General features: G+C 44.4%; 1 protein-coding gene across 6 annotated transcripts in view; it reads left to right on the top strand.

The window, feature by feature from the left end:
• The window catches only part of LOC115083952 (trichohyalin-like), a 242,508-nt gene that overhangs the window by 132,524 nt on the left and 87,199 nt on the right, over positions 1-22,785 (top strand). For all 6 annotated transcript variants that reach the window (XM_029588117.1, XM_029588118.1, XM_029588119.1 and 3 more), the window contains exon 2: positions 19,536-19,662. In XM_029588117.1, the coding sequence (XP_029443977.1) occupies positions 19,536-19,662 (127 nt within the window). The remainder of the gene's footprint in view (positions 1-19,535; positions 19,663-22,785) is intronic.

The raw sequence follows: 22,785 nt of genomic DNA, 5'->3' as shown, positions 1-22,785 counted from the left end.
TGAGGAGGAAAAACAGAAAGAAGAAATGGAGATGGTAGGGCATTTGAGAGAAAAGGGGATTTTTTTAAATGTATGCATTGTGTATTTAGCTGATGCCTTTTTATTGGTAGCTCAAGAGGTATTACGTTAGCTCACGCTGGGCTCCGCACATCCCTAAGACCTGCCCTGCCTTTAGTCTCTCTCCTCAGCCCAAACCCGACTATGCTACAGCGACATCTCTCCTCGGCCAGCAACCAAAAGTTCTTCTGCATAATCCGGTGCCGGCTGCTGAATTTTACGGTTCTCAAGAGTTTCTCCAGCCTTGCACAGAAACACTCAGCTACAAAAGCACAGCTGTGTCCAAACTGTGCTGCAAGTTTTGATAACTTTCCCTATAAAAGGCAACTTAAGGGCCCCTGCTGCCTGCACTGCGTAACCCCCTTACAGAGATGCAAATATCCCACTGCTCACCCTTGATTCTCTGCACTCCGGTGCCAGCTGCTTCTGCTTTGGACAGCGGCGTCTCTCCGTGGACCAAGCGGAGAGGCCCACCACGGAGTACAGGAGTCCATCGTGGAAACAGGAGCGCCGGGGACAGCCCAAGGATGGAGACGGCGGCCCGCAGCTGCGAGGGAAGTGGAGCCAGACGCTGGAGTAGGCAGCAGAGGGTAAGAGGGCTGTGTCTTGTCATAGCAGAATTTTCCTTTGCTTCGGTCTGAGGCTCTCCCTTAATATAATCCTGTCTCCTGGGATGAGAGGACAAAATGGGGAGGGATATGAGCATAGATCCTCACACACATTTCAGCTTTTTAAAATATTTTCATTTACTTACCTTTCTTTATTGGCTCAGTAAAACAGCTCAAGGTGATTCACAGCATACAAAACGAATAAATACAAAATCCATCCAATAAAATCCAACATTCAAAGCAGAAAGCCACCCCCTGACCACTCAACCCACCCACTGTTAGATAAAGCTCTCGAAATATCAATATCTGCCTCTTCCTCTCGCCACCTTACAACACCTGCAGAATTGGTGCCATCGCCCTTCCTAAGAAGAGATAGGTTTCTCTAGAATTGAAATCTAATTTCACTTTTGATTTTTAGCTTTCTGGCAGTGCTGCCTGTGACTTTGTAACGTTCCCTCTGAGATTGTAGAAATAAGGATCAGCAAAGAAACTGTAGATTTTATTGCCTGTGATTTAGCTTTCAAGAGCTCTGTGTCTGGGCCGGTGCAAGAGTATTGGGCATCCGAGGTGAACCTGCAGCCTTTCCATCCCCCGCTCAAAAAAAAACCTTTCAGACACACGCCACCCTCAGCCCTCCCCCAATATTTCCATAATTTAACTCAACAAGCTTGATGTACCCCCTCCCAGAAACATTCTGTAGGAGGACAATTTTTAAAAAGCCATTTCTGCAGAAAATACTGATTTCCCCGAGTGAAAGGGCTTTTTGAAAATTTACCACCCTAAAAGTGCTTAAAGGTACATATGGTTCAAAGGGAAAGTAGGCTCGTATCTCCAATTATGGGGGGGCGGGGGGGAGGGTTGTAATGGAAAAGTCAACCCTGCCTGCCATAGCAAAAGAGCACCAACTCCCAGAACTCAAACAGCAGCAACCCTGCCTAGGAAAAGGCAGCAATGCCAATATTACACCTGGCCCTAGATCACCATTACTGTTCTTCTTAGCAGGGGCAAGGAATGACCCTAGTGGTTAAAGCATTAGGCTCAGAACCAGGGAAACCTGTATTTAAATTCCACTCAGCATCCTCCTCATTTTCCCCCTCCTGAGCCTTCTCCTTGATGTCTGACCTCTGTCTTATCCCCAGTTTGTGTGAGATGGGGAGAGCATGCACTGAGCACCGGATGTGACTGCCTCTGTGTTGAGAGCAGAAGCAGTAAAATAGCTCTGGCAGCCAAGATGACCGCACCACACCAACTTCTCTCTTTTCCTGTACTTGTATAGAGAGGGAACTGGTGTGTTGTGATGGGTTCATGTGTATCCCCCCCCCCTCTCCCTCTCCCTTTATTGTAAAATTTGGCAGAGAACACTGATTGGGCTTTCAGTGCATCCCTAGCTCTTCCTTTCACCCTACAAGTCCTTTCCTTGACCACATTGCCTTGTTGTTGTAGGTGTGCCTTGGGCTTGAAAAGGATTGGAAACTCTGGCTTATGGCATTACTTAACCTCTAGTCCTGTTCCTTGTGGTTCTGGCCCAACTAATGAAGCCTCTGAATCATTGGCATCAGTTTCTCTCAGATTTCTCACATGGAAGGTATCATTCCTAATCACAATTGCATCAGCCTGAAGAGTGAGTGGCCTCCAGTTTTTAGCTCATTACTCTTGATATATTTTGTTCTTTCACAATAGGTTGGTGCTCCACACTCACCAACTTTGGCAAAAACATCAGGTATCTGCTGTTCATGTTAATCAAGCCATAATCTTCCCAACATTCTTTCCGAGACTGTATGAAGATGAAAAGGCCCTTCTTTCCTTAGACTGTAAAAGAGCCTTGATTTGCTACTGGAAAAGAACTCTGCCACATAGTCAGGCCCTCACAGGTATTTGTCTCTTACAAACCTAACTAAGTGAGCCTAGCAGTAACAAAGTGAATATTGTCCAGTTGGCCAGCAGACTGTATTGCACGTTGTTATGCCGTAGCAGGCATCCAGATCACAGATTTCCGCAAATCTCATCAAGTGAGAGCTATGGCCGCATCAGTTGCTCATCAGAGAGCAGTTCCTATTAAAGACATCTGCAAAGCTGTGACTTGGTCAGTAGTGCACACCATCACAAACCCATTACTAAGTGGATAGTTTATCGAAAAGTAGGAGTAAATTTCCGTAAGCAGTTTTGCGCAGCCCGTTCACCCAGTAGTCCATTCTACATGGTAGGGACTGGCTTATTCAGTAAAAGTTCCGCTGTAACCTTCAACTTGGGACTCCCCATGTTCATGGCTAATTCAGCCCTGCTTGTCAACTGAGAAAGCAAGTTTGTTTACCATAAACTGTGTGTTCCATAGACAGCAGGATGAATTAACCATGTTAAATACCTGCCTACCACCCTGGAGAGTCGACTTCTTACCTAGACTTAGCTATCAACAGAAGGCGCTCACGAGGCAATGACTGCACAGGTATTCCTGCACATGCTCAGTAGAGAAGAAGCTCTCAGAGCTTGGACAGAGGAGTCCGTTTGGCACCATTGGATGATGTCACCCACATGTCATGGCTAATGTATCCTGTTCTCTATGGAGAACACTGTTTTGGGTAAGCAAACTTGTTTTATGTAAGAGAATTTGCCACCACCAAGAATCTAGGATAACCTTTGTATGTGTGGATGAAGGGTAGGGGGAGGGCCATAGCTCAAACTTTGCTCACCCCAGACACCAAGGGACATCCTGAGATATTGATAAGGTTGTATGTAATCATGGATGATCAAACTAATAGGTTTCTGGCCAGGGTTCAGTTCTTTGACATGTGTAGGGATCTTCATTTTCAGTTTTTATTTTATTTTTCTTGAGAATTTCAGTGTTACAATAAAACTGGATGGATTGATCTATCTATCTATCTATCTATCTATCTATCTATCTATCCTGGAAGATTGGATGTCTATATAGCAGATGAAAAATAATGTGGACAAGTGCAGGGTGATACATATAGGGAAAAATAATCCATGCTGTAGCTTCACGATGTTAGGTTCCATTTTAGGAGTTACCACCCATGAAAAAGATCTGGGCATCATAGATGATATTACATTGAAATTGATGGCTCAGTGTGCTGAGGTGGTCAAAATAGCAAACAATGTTAGGAATTATTATGAAGGGAATTGCAAATAAAACAGTGGATGTCATAATGCCTCTGTATCGCTCAATGGTTAGACCGCACCTTGAATACTTTGTGCAGTTCTGGTCACTGCATCTCAAGATGCAGACTGCCGTCCTTACCTCCCGTCGCGACGCTGCTGGGGAAGGCCCTGAAGAGAGACACGGCAACGAGGAGACAAATGCTGGTCCCACCTTGGTTATGTGGCAGGCCACCGTGCTCAGCCTGCCTCCTACACCGCAGCATCCTGGGCCCTCCTAAGGCATGCGCGCACCCAACCTTGCCCTTCTTAACGAGCTGAAGGTGGGAAGATGAAAAGCGATGCTCACTGATGACACCACTACCTGGAAACTATAAAAGGCCACTTCTGAACTTACTCCTTGCCTCGGCAATAGGTCAACTACCTTGGTAGAAACAAGTTGCTTCCTGTGTTCCTGCCTTCATTCCTGTGTTCTTGGTTCTCTTTCCTGGTCTTCATCTTGTCAGCTTTTGTCCTTTGACACTGAGTTCCTTTGTCTAGTCCTGTGGTCAGTCTTCAATTCTTCTTCTTTGTTCCTGTAGTCAGTTTTGGTTCTTCTGTGTCTTTTCCTACCAGCCTGTGCTGTTCCTTGCCTCCCTGCCTGCCTGTCCATCCTGTCTCTCTTCAGATGGATCTCTGGTTTTGACTTCAGCTTGGCTGACATTGACTCTGATTGAACTCTGCCTGCCACTGACCCCTGCTTGCTTCTCTTCCACGATAAGAACTCTGCCTGTCCTGACCACTACATAACTCTGCCTGTATCCAGCCTGCCCTGGTCCCTGGCCTGTAACTCTATGGACCTGCACATCATCCACAGAAGCCTGCACCTAAGTCCTGCGGGCCCCAGCACCCAAGGGCTCCACCTAAGGGGAATGAGGGCTGGTATAGGCGAAGCTCCATTTGGGCCACCGCCACAGTCAGCTCCACCAGCCGATGGTGGGGGCCTGCAGGGCTCCTCCCTGCAGGCCACACCAGCTCCACTTCGGTCCAAGGGTCCACATCTGCAACATCTCTATGAAGAAAGGCTAAAGTGGTTAGGGCTATTCAGCTTGGAGAAGAGAGGGCTGAGGGGGGATATGATAGAGGTCTACAAAATCAAGAAAGCACTTGAATGGGTAAATGTAAAACGGTTATTTACTGTTTTGGATAAATCAAGTACTAGTGGGCACTCTGAAGTTAGCAAGTAGCACATTTAAAACAAATCAAAGGGAATTCTTTCACTCGGTGCACCGTTAAGCTCTGGAATTCGTTGCCAGAGAATGTGGTTAAAGTAGCTAGTGTAGCTGAGTTTAAAAAAGGTTTGGATAAGTTCCTGGAAGAGAAGTCCATAAACTCCTATTTATCAATAGGGAATAGCCACTGCTTGTTGCTGGCATTAGTGACATGGGATCTTTTAATGTTTGGGTACTTGTGACTTGGATTGGCCACTGTTGGACACAGGATACTGGGCTTAATGGACCCTTAGTCTGACCCAGTATGGCCTGTCTTATGTTCTTATGAAATTCCCAAGAAAAATAAAATTAAACTGAAAACAAAGGTCCCTTCTTAATTGGCATACAGGAGGGTAATGTGTCATATTTGCTCAGAAGATATGCAAGTGTGGTAAAGATAACAGAGATAAGCGCAAATGTTTATATAAGAGGTGCCAATTTCATTGATGTATTCTGCAGTTCTGATTTACTCAGTGCGGTGTTACAATGCCTAAAATAAAGGAGCTATATCTTATCAGAAAAAACTGCAATAACAAGAATTAAGAGTCCCTTACAGTAATTGTCCTCACAGTCTTCCTTATTTTTATTTATTTATTTTTAACTTTTCTATACCGACGTTCCTGTAAAAGATACAAATCACATCTTAAATCAGACTTATAACAGTAAGTCTGGGTGAACCTCCAAAGTTTCCAGTATCATTGATCTTTCAGTATATGAATGATTCCGGGATTGGTTGTGTCAATATCATTTGACTTTTAATGACCGCATTGTTGTGAATTGGGAAGGCTCCAGTGCTTGTTGCTGAAGCATGTAATATGGGTGAATTATTTGATTCAAGGTCGACTTTTGTTCCACAGATTCAGCAAGTTGTGAAAAAAAAAAGTACTGAGACCTTTTAAAATTTTATTTCAATACCTGGTTTGTTTAGATTAGCATTACAAGCTTTACTTTTTGGACAATTTGACAACTCCAATAGTCTCTATTATGGGTTAGCAAAGAAATATCTTAGAGCAGTGGTTCGAAACCCTGGGGTTTGCGAGACCAATCCCAGGAGTCTCCCAGAAGGGATGCCAGAAAGTTTAGGGAGGAAATGAGTGGAACATGAGAATGAGGCCTGTTATGGCCCCAGAATCTTCCCCCGACTTTGCTTGCTGTCCAGGAGGAGGAGGGACAAAAAGGCGCTTTTAGAAGCCTCAGACCTCACTGCCACATGTTTAGCAGAGGTGGGAAGGGGCCGATCACAGCTGTCAGAACCTTTGCAGCCTCTGCTGCCCACGGAGGAAAGCCGGGTGATCACAGCAGTGAGAAGCATTTCCCTCTCTCTCCTGCATGTGCTCTGCCCCACTAGCCTGACAGAGAGAGAGAGAGGAGAGCTGCACCAAAAAGTGAGAGGAATGGCTCAAAAGACTTGGCTTGACAGTATGAAGGGAAAGATAAGAGGGGAGAAGGAATGAGATAGGAATGAAGGAGGATAAAGAAGGAGATGAGGATTCATAATTCAGTTTAAATTTTACTGTAAGAATTATCTTTGAATTTGAATTTAAAATGTAAAATAAGAATCAATTTTGAAGTTATAATGTAAAATAAGAAGGCCCCCATCTTCTTAGAACCAAGTTACAATCTGGCCAATACAGTAAAGTGCGGCCGCGGTTACCCTGCTCCTAACCCGCTTTCTACTCACTTTTCGGCCACGTTAGTCCAACCCGCGATACACTATCCCCTTTAACCTACTCTTACCGCCTCTTTAAATCCCCGGGTAACCCCTTCCGCCCGCGGCATGTATATTACATGTAAACGATCGAATTAGCTATTCCCTCCCATACAGTAATGCGCCCCCCGACTATCGCTTTTTTACCCTGCCGTTTTGCCGCACGTTTAACCTGCTAACTTACCGCCTACCCTTACCCCTGTGTTAGAGGCAGGGGTAAGTGTAGGCGGCAAACTTTCCCCCAGCCCCTGCTCACCTGCCCTGGCCGCGTCCATGGGTGCTGGTCTCCGGGGCAGCCCCAGTCCTCTCTCCCCTCCTCCCGAAGCAACGAAAGCGGAAAAAAGCGAAAAAAAAAAGTAGCAAGAGAGAGAGGGGAGAGAGGACGGGCAATCCTACGCTCAGGATTGCCAGTCCTCTCTACCCTCCTCCCGAAGCAAGGCGCGTAAAGCAGCCTTGCTTCGGGAGGAGGGGAGAGAGGACTGGCAGTGTAAAGCAACGAAGCGACTTAATTTTCCCCTCCGGAGACTGACATCGGCGAAGACGGACCGCGGCTCCCCTGCCTCCAGCTGCCCGCGAAGATGGATGCCTGCACGGGCGAAAGCGGCCCCTGTGCGTGCAATTGGACTGCTCAAGGCGTGACGTCATGACACGGCATGTGACGTCACGTCTTGAGCGGCCCAATTGCACGCACAGGGGCCGCTTTCGCCCGTGCAGGCATCCATCTTCGCGGGCAGCTGGAGGCAGGGGAGCCGCGGTCCGTCTTCGCCGCTGTCCGTCTCCGGAGGGGAAAATTAAGTTGCTTCGTTGCTTTACACTGCCAGTCCTCTCTCCCCTCCTCCCGAAGCAAGGTTGCTTTACGCGCCTTGCTTCGGGAGGAGGGGAGACGGGACGGGCAATTCCGAGTGTAGGAGAACCGTCCACTTCCTGGTATCTGTCATTTCAAATGTCATTTGAAATGACAGATACCAGCATGTCCGTGAAGCGTTAGGCCAGCGCACCCAGGATACTGTATAGTGCTCTATACAGTAAAATGGGTTGCGCGGGCCTAACGCTTCTTGGACGCAGCTTGCATTTGCAAGCTATTTACATACAGTATTGAGTGGTAGGTGAGCTGCACTGTGCGTGCGGCAACCGCGGGTGCGCCCGGCACTAACGCAGCTCTTCTTACCGCTCCTTACTGTATCGGCCTGAATGTAAACCAATGTGATATCCCAGATCAAACACTGGTATATAAAAATAAATAAATAAATAAATGATTGACCTGCTTAAGGGGAGTGAAAGTGGATGGCGGCCTATCAGGCGAAAGAAGGAGAGGACCCCTGGGAATCATGCTGGACAGAAATATAGAGAGAGAGGCAGGGATAGAGGGACTATCATGATCCAGGAGGGAAGAAGGGAAAGATGACTGCCAAAGATCGAGGTGGAAGAGACAACAGCCAGGTGTGGATACTACATTAAACACAAAAGTTATTTAGGGGGATACACAGACAGTTAGGGAGATCTTATTAGCCTTCTTCCCATTGCTTTTTCTAAAATCTAAATTACTTACAAGCTGATACAATACTGTACGCTCAGGCTAGCGCACAGGTTAACCCGCAGTTGGACGCACGTTTTGGATGCGTGTCCATAACCCCTTATGCAATAAGGGGATTAGCACATCCAAAATGTGTGTCCAAACCATTGTGTATTTAATAGCATTCTTCAGGTATAAATGCCATATTGATGAGGCTATTAGCTATTACCCCCTGATGTAAAAAATATCCATGTGCCCGACGTGCACATTTTAACCCTCAAAATTTAATGCCAGCCCCAAAAGTTGAACTAATCAGAATAAAATAAATAAAAGTGTCTTGGACAGCGTTCATGTTAGGAAAATGCACACTCATAAAATTGAGCCTCCGTTTTCCTAACCCATGCACAGCCACGTCTCCTGTGTGCGGGATGCCAAGGAGGCACTAGGGTCGCAATTTCCCCAGCCTCTTTTTTTTTTTTTTTTTAATAAATGCTTTTATTAATGTTCAACCACATATAAGTAATACAGTAAGCATAGATAGTATAAGACATACATAGATTGGTCCTGAAAAATACTCCTTCACTTTTCCCCCCCTCCCTACCTCTACACCCTCCCCTGTCCCTTAACTAGATACACTATTAGTGTTAGGCATTTATAAGTAACTTCGCAGTTATCAGTTCAAAGAAGTTTCTCGTGGAAATCCGGTTGTCATGAGTCATCGTGGAATTTATCCTGCCACTCCTTCGAGTGATGTTGGACAAATGGGCCCCATACTTTGGTAAAGGCTTCTCTTCTTCCGCAGTGTAGCCAAAAGCCAGGTGCAATAGTCTAGTTGTATGAGAGTATACATCTCGGACAACAAAAGTCTATCATTGGAGAATCCTTTTGAATCCATTTGGATTCTATACATTTCCTCGCCACGGCTTTCATGAGTAATTGACAGTTGTTCTCAATCCCGTCGGAACCCACTTCCCTCACATTGAGGACCGCCAATGATGCAGAAATAGAAGGTGAAGTCCCCTGGATGGTAGCCATATATTTGATAACCACAATGGTCAAATATAAATTAACATATGGGTAATCCACAGGTATTATTCTGTCATGAATAAATATACAATATACACCTGTATCTATTATCAGCAAATTTTTAAATTTACTTTAATTGCACACTCATAATACCGTTAAAAATGTATAACATTATCCACACATACCACATTCATCCACATAACATAACACAATATTGTCTATTGCACATATCCCTATTACATTAAAATACAATCATTTTCCATCATTATTACATACATGTGACTAATTCCATTATACAACAATTCCCAAATAGTTCCCTACCATTTACACCTCCCAAATTTCACTGGGTTATATCTTAATGTTTCTTACACAGTTCCCACAAAATCTATTTATATAATATTTATTGCACAGAAGCACCCAAAATTCTCCCTAAATATTTCCTCACACAGCTTCTTTGTCTCTTGATGTTTCCTCATAAAACTCCCAACATTTCCTCTTAGTATTTCCTCACACAGCTCCCTTTTCTCTTGGTATTCATGAAACTCCCGACGACAGACTCTCGTTTCACCCAATGGTTTCCTCAGGGGATCACTACTAAACTATTATTTCTTCATTACCATTACAGGGAACATCCATTCAATCATTAACCTTGTTGTTCTTGTTGTATATACGGAACTTTTCCTTAATCTAATATCTATGCAAAATAAATAAAAGAAATGATTATTATTCATATTTGATAAGAAACATTAAAAAAGCATTTAAAACATTGTAAATAAATATTTTAAATAAATAACTTCACCCAGTTACCACCGATATATTCAATAGCTATTTTATTTCAAGAAATGTTTTCATAAAAAACTTAACAAAACCTGCTCTCCTCTTTCCCTTTTGAATACCTTCAATTGTCACCATTCAAGCTATTGGCCGGCGCAGTTCTCAACCAATACACATTCTCTACGCTTCTCCACGAATACGATTTCATCAACTTCAATAATCCGCCACCATCCTAATTATTGGAATAATATATATTACAATCCCCATTCATTATAGATCTTCATATCACACTGTCTATCTTGTGATTTAACTAAATATACTAACCTTATAGCGTCTTCATAGGATTCCACGCCAACACTACTCTTGTTTGATTACTCCGCAGCTTACCTAACATTCTCCACAGTTCCAACAATTTGTACTCAGGAATCACATCAAACCTTAAGAAACATTCAAAAGAGATTTAACCATATAAAACACTCATTTTCCTGGTTATTCACTTTTTTTAATTCAGTTTTTAAATACACCAACCTGTATTCATCCTAAGATGACTTTCCAAACCAACTCGACTATCTTGTGTCACCAAAATGCCACAGCTCTGCATTTCAGCACTTCCTTAGTCTTTTTAAATATCCCGCCAGTCAGTCCTGTTATATGTCATTCAATCACGCCCACTATACTTCATTGCTATAAAACCCACCCACAAGTCTCTCCATGCACTCCCTCTTGTAAAGCGCTTTATTAAACATTATAATATAATGTAAACGACATGAAATATCCTACTCTAACAGCACCCACTATTATTCAACATCCGATTCCAAATAAACACATTTCACTCGCACCTACTGTTTTCAGTATCAGATTTAAAGAAATGTACACCACTCCACATCTTGATTTAATCCCGAGGGTTCTATTGTTCCCCACTGAAATATATATCTTTGTTCCTTCTGTACCAAAATTTTTGAAACATCCCCTCCCCTTCTTAATAACACCTGATTAAACACACAAAATCGCAATTCCTGAATTTTATGATTTTTTTCATACCAATGTTGTACCAATGGTACATTTTCTCTCCTTGTCCGAATATTACTGAGATGCTCAATTATTCTGGTTTTAACCATTCTCTTTGTTTGTCCAATATAGTAAAGTCCACATGGACATAAAATCACATAGATCACTTGAGTATTTTTACAATCAAATTTCTTCAGTAAATGATATATCCAACCTGTTGATGGAATCTGCAATGTTGCAGTCTCATATACATGAGAACATACTACACAATGTTCACATTTGTATTGGCCAACCTGTTCACACCTTGACAATGGTGCAGACAACATAGTGGAAGTCAACATATCCCTGAGAGCATGTCTTTTTTTAAAAGCAAAAATTGGAGGATCCTGAAACACATTCTCGTCTCTTATAATTGACCAGTGTCGATAGACAATCTCCTTTGTCATTTACCCGGTGGGAAAATGGTAACGTACACATTACTCTATTCAAAGGAACCTTATTCCCAGTGATCAAAAAGTTGTTCCTATTGGCATAGAGGGCCCGTTTATATGCCCTTTTCACTATCTTGCGTTTGTACCCCCTTTCCAAAAATCTCTCTAATAATTCCTGTGCCTTAAGTTTAAATTCATTTACAGTTGTACACAACCGCCGAAGACACAGAAACTGACTGATCGGTATATTTTCTTTCAGACGCCTTGGGTGAAAGCTAGAGAATTCTAGTGTGGTGTTCTTATCAGTTTCCTTTCTGTATATTGTGGTGTTTAATTTACCTGAATTTTTATATACATACATATCCAAGAAAGAAATACGTTGTTGACTCATGTTAAATTCAAAAGTTAAATTTTCATCTAAGGAATTAATCCACACTTTAAATTCTTCCAATCTTACCTGAGTGCCTATAAATATAAAAAAGATGTCATCTATAAATCGTTTCCACATCACTATCTCATCCCAAACTGTGAAGAATATATGAATCTGCTCTCAAAATTAGCCACATGTAAGCCATCTACCGATGGGGCCATTGAAGACCCCATCGGTATACCCTTAATCTGATGATAATATTTCCCTTCAAATTGAAAAAAAACTTTTTTTCAAAACTATAGTGGCTAACTGATTCAACAAACACCTTTTCTTCTCCAACACTACTGTATTGTCTAACACCTCATGAACAATATCCACTGCCGAATCTTGTGGTATATTAGTATACAATGAAGAAATATCTGCAGTTACCAACCACCATTCATTTTCAATTCCTTCACACTGTTCTAATGTTTTAATAAAATCTGCTGAATCCTTAACATATGAAGGTGTCTCTTGTACCTTGGGTTGCAATAGATGATCTATATATTTGGAAATGGGTTCAAAAAGAGAACCTATTCCAGACACAATAGGCCTCCCTGGCGGGGATAACAGATTCTTATGTATTTTGGGTACTATATAGAACACAGGATTCATTGGAAAACTTTCATAAAGATAATCACCCAACTTTCCATCAATAATTTTATGTTTAACTGCCTGTTAAATTTTATGTTTAACTGCCTGTTACTTCCAACGCCGAGCAGAGACCGACAGTAAGCACAACCTCTGTTTAAATCAGGCGGGCTATTGGGTCACATGAACCAATAGGAACACATCTCTACAGGGGTGACATCATCTCACGATGATTTAGACAATCTGTTTCTGCTCAGTGTTGGAAGTAAACAGGAGGCATTGCTGTTTCGAGTAAGGATTCAACATTTGTGACTACCAAGAAAGCTAAGTGGTTATACATACCGTATATTTACTCATTATATTCCTTCTTTTATAAGGTTGGTTGCACTGCATAGCTATTGGAGACGATTGTTGTCTGGCTTGAATACTGACAAGATGGGCTCCTGATGAAGCTTTTCAAGCGAAACTTCGGCCGTGGTTGAGCCTCTTAAAAGTTCCGTTTAGCAGTCTGACCATGCGAGAAATGTTTACAATGCTCTAACATGTTTAAATAACTTGACCAAACCGCTCGGCGTGTCCAGACTATATGTCAAAAACGCTTACATGCTTTCATGATGTGTTCAAAGAAGAGAATCTAAAAAAGAACTGTATAAATAACTCCTCTTTAGCAAAGACACTGTTTAAAACCGCAAGTGATTGAGAAGACCGGGCGATCTCTATCGCTGCAAGAGATACGCTGTCTGGCTTGCTGATGCGGTTTTAACAATTATTCATATTCAGATTAACCGTATCTCTCTATATGATTAGCCTATGGGTAAGCATTAGAATTGATTGAAATAATTTTTGATCCCCCCCTTTTTTTATGATTTTGCTCTCTGATTGGGATCTTTTTGCTCTTTTTTGGCCAAGTCCCTATTTGAGACATACTGATTATGCACGGAAGTTCTGTGTTTATTGGGGCCTTGGTATAGGGGGTTTAAATAGTGTGAAATAAATGAATAAATACACTTCCTTCTGGGAAAACATAATAAATCAGACTGCTACAGATCCCCAACACAGAAACTATACTTGGAAATGGGTTCTGTGCGCAGATTTACACACACCCAGAAGACAGATAGATCCTCACCTAATACAGAGTAAGGCACCACAATTTAGAAATAGAAATATTTAGACAAAAACTGAACTAGAAGCCCTACGAAGCCAGAACTTGTGTGCAGTGCAGCACTGGAGAAAGAAACAGAAATGCACATCCTATTGTACGCTGCAGATATGAAGTGGTCAGAGATACCCATTGTCCAAAGCTGACATATTACAATCAATAAACTTAAAAAGGGGTAAATTTTCAAAAGCCATTTAGATGGATACTTCACAAGTTATCTGTCTAAATGGCATATCCAGCTAAATTATAGCCAGACACCTACTTATCCAGCTATAATTTAGCTGGATAAAAAAAAAAAGAGGCATTTCAGGGGCATTCCAGGACGGGGCTGAGATATCCAGCTAACCCAGCTGAATGTTGGGTATATCTGGGTAGGTTAGTGGGATAATTTTAGACCTGCTTTATTGGCCTTGTACTGCCGGATAACTTGCTACTTATCCGGATATCTTTAAAAGATATCCGGATAAGTAGCGCTGTATCAGTACAAAATCAAAAAAATGCAAAAAGAAAATCGAATAGCCCGCAGCTTCCATCCTCATGTAAATAATAATTGCTGGCCCAGCGCTCCTCAAATACATTCCAGGGCCGTCTGTGTCCCCCCTGCCCCCCCCCCCCCCCCCATGCACCCTTTTCCTGTTTTTCAGTTTATAAATTTCAGTTGCACCCCCCCCCGATTTGGAATGGAATTTTAAATAATGCACCTTGTCTCGATTTCAGCGGACTCCATGAGCCAGGGCATATAAAGGCTGCCACCACCCTTTATCTCCCCTGGGACTCTGACAAAGAAACAGGATTCTCTAAGCTCACTGAAGTGTTTATTCAAGATAAGGGCTGTGAGAATGTTTGTTTTACAGACTCTTCACAACTGAATATTAAAATGAATAAATCTACACTATTGATTCATGATATTGTTCCTGTTGATGAAGGTCCTTTATGACAGCATTTCCCAACACTTTTCAAGCCCAGGGCATGCCTACAACAGAAATATTGTGTCACACCAACTTTTATGGTTGCACAAATGTGCACCCCCTTGCGCGCGCCGACCCCGGATTTTATAAGATATGCGCGGCTACGCGTGTATCTTATAAAATCCAGCGAACTTTTGTTCGCGCTTGGTGCGCAAACAAAAGTACACGCTTGCGTAAATTTATAAAATCTACCCCTAAGTGTTTATTGTAAAGCCTGGAGCTGCATTTTGTTACCTGTAAACCGATGTGATGTTCCCAGCGTGCCCCGGTATATAAAAATGCTTAAATAAATAAATATGCAGTTGTGAGAGAAGAGAGAACTTGGTGAGGTGCGGGCAGCTGGCTGTTAGTCATCTTGGCTGCCACATGTGGTTGCCACAGCTCCTTCCCTGCTGCTGCCTCTCAACACAGAGGCAGTCACTTCGGGTGCTCAGTGCATGCTTTCCCCATTTCACTCCACCTGGGCTGGACTCAAAAGATGAAACCCAGGATGGGGGGAAAATGAGGAGGAGGATGCGTGCACTGTGGGTGACACATAAAGAAGGGCCCGGCTATCCATGCTCTCTACATGCTGCCCATTAATTGCTACATTCGAGGGCTGTACCTAGGAAGAAGGGCATGCACGAATATAAATTTTATCACGTAAAAAAAAAATGGTGCCGGCTGTCAACCCTAAGCAGAGTGTGATTTGAATTGCTTAGTACCCCGTTGCTGTAGAGCCTCTTCTGTTCTTTGCTCAGAGTACTAAATAAACAAATCCCACTGCTGACCCTTCATTCACAGCTGGAGGTGGGTAGCACCTTTAAAAAAACAAACAAAAACCAGCAACAACAGTGAACATGGGGCTGGCCCAGTGGCTCTGCTGTGAAATGGGGGAAGTAGGTTTTAGACCAAATTTTCTCTCATGCATATTCATTGTGGATATCATGAAAACCCGACTGGCTGGGGGGGTCCCCAGGACAGGGTTGAGAACCACTGTTTGAGACACTCCATCCACCAAGGTCCAGGGAGGGAAGGCACTCAGCTCCTACTGCACAACCAGCAGTTCTGAGAGTGCTCCTTTGAGGCGACATCAAGCCTGCTCTCTGACTGGCAAGGCACCTGAAGCGCTCCCGTACATGGCCTGGGTGGGTTGGGGGGCAGCAAAGATCAAAGTCGCCACCATTTCCAATGCATACAAGAAAAACAACAAAAGCTCGGTAGCACCAACATAGTTCTGTGTTAAGTTGGGGCCACAGAGCTTTTATTTTTTTCCTTGAGGAAAGCAGCCTCCTCTTTCTGGCACCTTCAGCCCCCACGTTTTTTTCTTCAGTACCTCACCTGTATCCCCTTCTCTCTCCATCTCTCTCTTGCTTTCTCTCCATCTCCTTTCTTTACCATCCCACATCCCTCCCCAAGTCACTCCTTCTTGCTCTCGCCCCTTGTCCCATCTCCCCTTCTCTCCCTTCAGCCTCCTTCCTCTCTTCTCCCTGCTCTGCTGCTCCTCCTTTCTTCTACCTCCTACCCCCACTTCAGCCCACCTCCCACATAAAAAATGACAAAGGCTCAGTGACCCCAGCATAATACCATATTATCGGGTCGATACAGAAAAAACGCGGGAGAGCGGGCGAGCGCCCGCTCTCCTGTGCATGCGATACAGTAAAAAAAAATTATTTAAATTAGGCCCGGCGGTAAAAAGAGGCGCTAGGGACACTAGCGCGTCCCTAGCGCCTCTTTTCGGACAGGAGCGGCGGCTGTCAGCGGGTTTGACAGCCGATGCTCAATTTTGCCGGTGTCAGTTCTCGAGCCCGCTGACAGCCATGGGTTTAGGAAACCGGACGCCGGCAAAATTGAGCGTCCGGTTTTCAAGCCGCGGGCCTATTTCAAATTTTTTTTTTTTTTTTTACTTTTTTAAACTTGCAAGACTTCCGACTGAATATATCGCCATGCTATTAAGTCGGAGGGTGCACAGAAAAGCAGTTTTTACTGCTTTTCTGTGCACTTTCCCGGTGCCCGGAGCAATTAGCACCTATCTTTGGGTAAGAGCTAATTTCTGAAAGTAAAATGTGCAGCTTGGCTGCACATTTTACTTTCTGTATCGTGCGGGAATACCTAATAGGGCCATCAACATGCATTTGCATGTTGCGGGCGCTATTAGGTTCGGGGGGGGGGGGGGAGGTTGGACACGTGTTTTGGACGTGCTATTACCACTTACTGAATAAGGGGTAACGCTAGCGCGTCAAACGCGCATCCAAATGCCGGCTAACAATGCGCTCCGTCGGAGCACACTACTGTATCGGCCTGTATGTGGATGCCACCAAGACTTTGTCATTTTTCTGTAAGGGTTTTTACCTAACAGAACAGCTCTCAACAAGAACAATGACGAGGGCCCCACTTAGTCTAGGAGGAAATACACGTCTGTTTCTAGTGCTCCGGTTTTGCATTGCAAGCAAAGTCTGGCTTCTTGAGATTACCATTCTAGTTTTTGTCTGCATATTTCTGTTTTTAATATGTGATCATTTATTTGTATTTGTTGAAGGTCATTTTGCATGTGTGACTAAGTTGAGGTATTCTGCTAGCATGTAGTTTCTCTGTAGGGATCTGTAGCAGTCTTGTTCATTGTGTTTTCACTGCAGGAGGTGTATTGGTGTTCTAGGGCCCAGTGTAAAATATTTTTAGTGCCGCCTAATCATAGGTAGAGTTATTGCTTTTGGAGTCTTGTGAGTTAGTGCTGCTGCAGTATGGCAGGTTTGCCACATATATGCCAAGTGGTTTGTTTTTCCAGGAGTTTGTATTATTTCACAGTGGAGGAAATTTGTTTCTGTTACTTACATAATACCAGAATTTTTTTGTCTGGTGAAGTGTAGGGGAAAATACCTGCTCTGCCCCCATTGTTAGAGGGATGTGTGTGTGTCTGTAATCACAAAGAATATATTTACAGAACTGAAGGTACAGGATTTATATTGGGTTTTTCTTATACATGTAATGCCAAGAATCAGATCTTGTAACCCAGGTAGAGCATTTTGGCTCAATCTCTGAAATTTACTGACTAGCACCCTTCTTAATACACGTACATTGTGCGTATTAAGAAGGGTGCTTGTTAAGGTGTTATATATACAGACAACATATCAAAGTGAGCTTGGAAGTTCTTTCTAATCAGGTGAATGGTGCCCAAAAAATTAGGACAGTTTCTGTATCTTTAGGCCACATCTTCCTGGATTTTAATTACATCCCTTGGTACTTGATCGCCTCTCTCTCCATACATAGTACAGAGTAGTCACTTAGTACTGACATTTTATTAGTAACGCTAATTTGGCATTTTCTCCTTTACTACTATGTCTGGTTTTCTAGCATCAGGCCTTTTATTGGTTGATCTGGGAATGAATAATTATACTCTGTGATTTATGTGAAGAATGCACGTAAGATGCATTTACAGTTAATGTCATTCTAAAGTAAAAATAAATTGGCAGTGGGAACATGGGCGGAGCTGGGGCGGAGCTTGGTAGGCCTTTTTGGTTAGGGGGGGCCAACCAGTCTTTCCATGCATGCGTCGTCCTCGTAATTACATGGGAAGATCCAGCATTGTCCTTTATTCAGGAAACTCCAGCATTGTCCTTAGGAAATGCGGCATAGTCCAAGAGAGCTGCTCCTTACAAGGGAATCCAGCGTTCTTTTGACGGTGCGAGCAGAAGGAGACTCTCTGACTTCACCCAGGAACTCTTCCAGTAAAGTTAGCATCATGGTTTCTCTTACTCATTGACAGAGCTTGCGAATGAATTAACAGTCCAAACCTCTGTTCCCCCAGGTTATTGTATGGTCCGGTCTCCCAAGTCTATAAAATGGCTGAAGCATCCTCCCAGTTTTTACACAGTGAGGCTTAAAACCCCCATGGGCATCGGAGCATAACTGCCAGCTGCGATTATACAAACACAGGAAATCCGAGTGAAAAGATCCAAGCCCCCTAAAGTGATGGGGTGAGGAGAAGTGAGGTTTTGGACAATTTATTTATTTTATTTATTTAACACTTTTTTATACCGACCTTCATAGTAAATAAACCATATCGGATCGGTTTACATAAAACAAGGGTATAACAGAAGCAATAAATAAAAGTAATTAACAAGAGAAGAGAATAAGATAAAGTTACATTTAACAAGGAGTAAAAAACTTGGGAAGCTTAAGAGCTGGAAGGAAGTTAAAGGCCAAAAAATAATTAAAGAAGCATAGTCCAAAAGGAATTTGGATTAAAGCAAAAGATGCTTTAATCAGTAAGTGCCAGAGTTCTTCGTTTGAATGGTTGTAAGACTTTAATCTTCTATGTTATATAAAGTTAAATAAAGTTCCTACCCCTCTCCTCCCAGTTCACAGTTCCTGGGTTCATATTATTGCCATTGTGATCCCATAAACCATGCCCCTGGCACATATGGAGACTATAGGAGGGGCGTAGGGCTGTGATTGCTGATGTGGGTCCATCTCTGATACCAAGGTAACTGAAAGCTCTTCATTTGCGGTTTCTAGTTTGGTTTTGAGCTCATTTGGAATGGAAAAGTAAACAAGAATAATCCTGTACACCTTTCTAAGGGTTTGGCAGCTGTGGGAATTGGGCCTGACTACCCATACCAGGGACTCTCTACCAAGACCACTATTCCCTCTCACATGTGCGAGTGCACAGAGGTCGTGAACCCCGCACAAACGGGAAAAGAGAACACGCAGAAACAATCATGATGATATTTGCGGTATTCGAGCTGTAGTGCACAAATTTGAACTTGGCTTATAAAAAGTCGCACAAAAAGAAAATGTTTGTGCACACAGTCTTTAAAAATTAGTGGGAACATTGACCAAGACTCTCACTCCATCCCCCTCCCCTCTTCCCCCCCCCCACCAAACCCCAGGTTTTCTGTGATAGCAGCACTGTGCAGTCCTGATCACGATGCTTCTCGTTTCAGATGTTGGTAACGTTTGAGGATGTTGCAGTCTATTTCTCGGAGGAGGAGTGGAAGGGGCTAGAAGACGGGCAGAAGGAGCTGTACAAGGACGTGATGAAGGAGAACTATGAGTCCCTGATGTTGCTGGGTAAAGATGAGCTTTCTTGATTCATAAGGAAAATTAAAACTTGTGAAGTTTCCTGTAGAGCCGGGTGTACAAGGCTTCTGGTTTCCCTTGATGTGGTCAACAAATTTTGCTCATTCCAGCTGCAATCCCCTCACCCCACTTCATTCCCCGCCCTACTGGGCCACCTCTAGCCAGTCTCTTGACATCGGTCTCCCCACTTCCACTTGCTCAGCTGCTGTGCCACGCGGCGGGGAGGAAAGAGTACCAGAAATTGTGGGTGGGAGATGTTTGAAGAGCCTTCCAGGATAGGTGGGTGGCTGGGGATGTGGGGAGAACTTTTCTGAGAAGGTATGCCTGGGTTCAAGGAAAAGGGAGTTAGAACTTTGGATCAGGGAGGAAGAGGGAGAGAACTCAAGAGTGAGAGGAGAGAGCAAACTGAGGTATGAGGGAACGAGAACCCGGGATGAGGGAAGGGGTGAGGACGCTAGATAGGGAAAAAGGTGATGAAGAGGGAATGAAGTCCCAGGATGGAGGAGAAAAATGAGTGGGTATTGAGGAGAGGGAGAGAGGACCCATCTTGGGGAAGGGAGAGAGATGACTGAGAAGAGGACTAGAGATGGGAGGAGGGAGAGAGAACTGAGGATGGAGGTGACAGGAAGAGAGAAGAACCAGGATGGGTGAACCATGTATAGAGGGAGAGAGGGCCCTGACGGGAGAAGGCTGATGGAGAAGGAAAGAGGATCCAGGATGGATGGAAAGGGCGAGAGAACTGGGTATTAGGTAGAAGGAGAGGGGGGGGAAGGGCCTACAATGGCGAAGATGATCAAAAAGGGGGGAGGGACAGGAGGGAGGAGAGAACAAGGGGACTGGGGATGGGGCGAGATAGAACCCAGGATAGGAAGGAGGGTGCTGCAGAGTGAAAGGGGACCCAGGATGGAGGTAGAGGTAGAGATGACTGGGTATTAGGGAAAGACAAAATGGACTTGTGATGGACCCCCAATAGGGGGGATGGTGATGGAGGGAGAGAGGACTGGGTACTGGGGAGAAGGATAGAGAAAGAGGATTAAAGGTTGGGGGAGAAAAGGGACAGCTACAGGCCTAAGGATGTAAGGGAGGGAAAGATAACTGGGAATGGGGGGAGGGGTCAGGAAGGAGGAGAGTGAGAGAAGGAAGCCTGGAGAACGAGGGAGAGAGAACCCTGGATGGGGAGAGGAGGAAGGGATCCTTGATGGGGGAGAACAGTAGGGATGAGGGGCAGGGGAAGAAGACCAGGAAAGTGGAAGAGGGGAGAGGACTGTAGATGGGGAGGGGAGGGATGAGAGAGGACCCTGAACTATGGAGGAGCTGTGGGGGAAGGAATCCAGAGAGATTAAAGGAGAGAAGGAGGAAAAAAGGAAAGATCAGGCATGAAGAGGAAAAATATGAAGGCAGAGAAATAGGAGAGAAATAGAGAGAGAGATTAAGTATTAAAATATCCACTCTGAAGGAGGCAGAACAGTGAAACAGAAAAGAGGAATGAGGTCTCCAGAGAGAGGGAAAGGGAAAGCAACCAAAAAAAAAAGTAGTAGTGCCAAGACAAAAGCAGGAGAAAAAAGTGAGCCAGGGACAGCAATGGTGGCTTCATATGAGAATAACTCACCAGTGTAAAATATCCTGGGACCCAGTTCCAAGTCTAAGGACCTGGAGGTATCTCCCGCATAGAATTTTAGATGTTGAGAACGCCTGGGTTTTCTTGACTTGATTTTACTTTTTCTGGTGCATAATTAACTCTCTTGTATGCAGGTCATACCCTCTAGCCCAGGGCTTCCCAAACTGTGGGTCAGGACCCCAAGTCACCAAACCTTCACTTGGGGTCACAAGTGCTTCAAATGTGAGCACTCCTCAAGTGCCAGTAGCATTAATAGTGGAAGTCAGCATGAGGCCTATGAGCGAGCACCTGCTCAAGGTCCTGCAGTGGCACTGGCTTTGCATGAGTTTCTATGGTAACAGAAAGCCCTGCATGAGGAGGGATCAGGGCTGCCGCAGGCCCCATGCTGACTTTCATGAGTAAAGCTGCTGCAGATCAGTCAGGTTTGGGACTAGCCATGAAGGGGAGAGGAGGAGATTGCCACTGCTCCTTTCTCCTCAGCGCTCACTAAATCCACTATTCCCACCAGTTGTCATTTACCTGTGGCCCAGAAACCAAATGAAAATGTTGCCACTGACCCTGGCCACAGGGCCGCCATCAGGGCAGTATTCTTGGGCCTGCAGTATGGGGCCCCAGGATCTACTGCCACATATGGGGGCCCGCAGCCGCCAGGCGGCAGGTGCACTTGGGGGATGTATTAGTTCATGGCAAAGAGGCCCACTGAGGCTCTCTCCGACAGTCTGTCGCCCAGGGGCCTACTGAAACCTGGAGCCGGCCCTGGGTGCGGGCCCCAGAGAAGGGAGAGAATCAATGCTATGCGTGTGTTTTAGACACACATAGCATTGATTTACAGAGCACCGCAGACAGAGACTCGTCCGCGCGCTCTGTCCTGCCAGCGTTCACTGTCTGACGCGGCTGTGACGTCACCGCCGCGTCAGACAGTATGGGGCCTCAAAATTCCTGATGGCGGCCCTGCCTGGCCAGGAGGGGATGTTTGGCGAAAGGACTGTTTGAAGAGATGGATGTAAAGCAGGAGAGGTTTGAGGGTTGGATAAAGTGAAGAGGGATTAGCTGTGGAGGGGGAGGGAGGGAGGGAATGACAGAAGAGGTGGGAGTAAGAGGGGATATGCTGCATGGAATGTGAGAGAAAGGTCAGAGGGGAAGAGGCACTCTTGGATGATGTCAGCAGCCCAGTCTTATATAAATGCTCTTTGGACCTATCTGCTTTGTCCCAGCAACATGTCTCCTGCCTTTGCAGTATGTGTTGCCTTGCGTTCCCAGTTCCTGTCTCCTGTGTTCCTGATTCTTTATCCTGCCTTGCCTCACTTGTCTTCCTTGAACAGCCTGCCTTGCCCTTCTGTATTATCCATTGTCTTCAGTGTGTATTTGTCTACCCCTGGCCTGACCCTCCAAATCTTGACCTCTTGCCTGGCCCTGACCATGATTGTCTGCTGACTGGACCTGACCATCTTTGTTAGCTGCCTGCCCCAATCTTGGCTGTCTCCAACTCTATTAGT

Source organism: Rhinatrema bivittatum, chromosome 2 (assembly GCF_901001135.1).
Source record: "Rhinatrema bivittatum chromosome 2, aRhiBiv1.1, whole genome shotgun sequence".
Classification (NCBI taxonomy): Eukaryota; Metazoa; Chordata; class Amphibia; order Gymnophiona; family Rhinatrematidae; genus Rhinatrema; species Rhinatrema bivittatum.
This window is presented reverse-complemented; position numbering and strand designations above follow the sequence as displayed.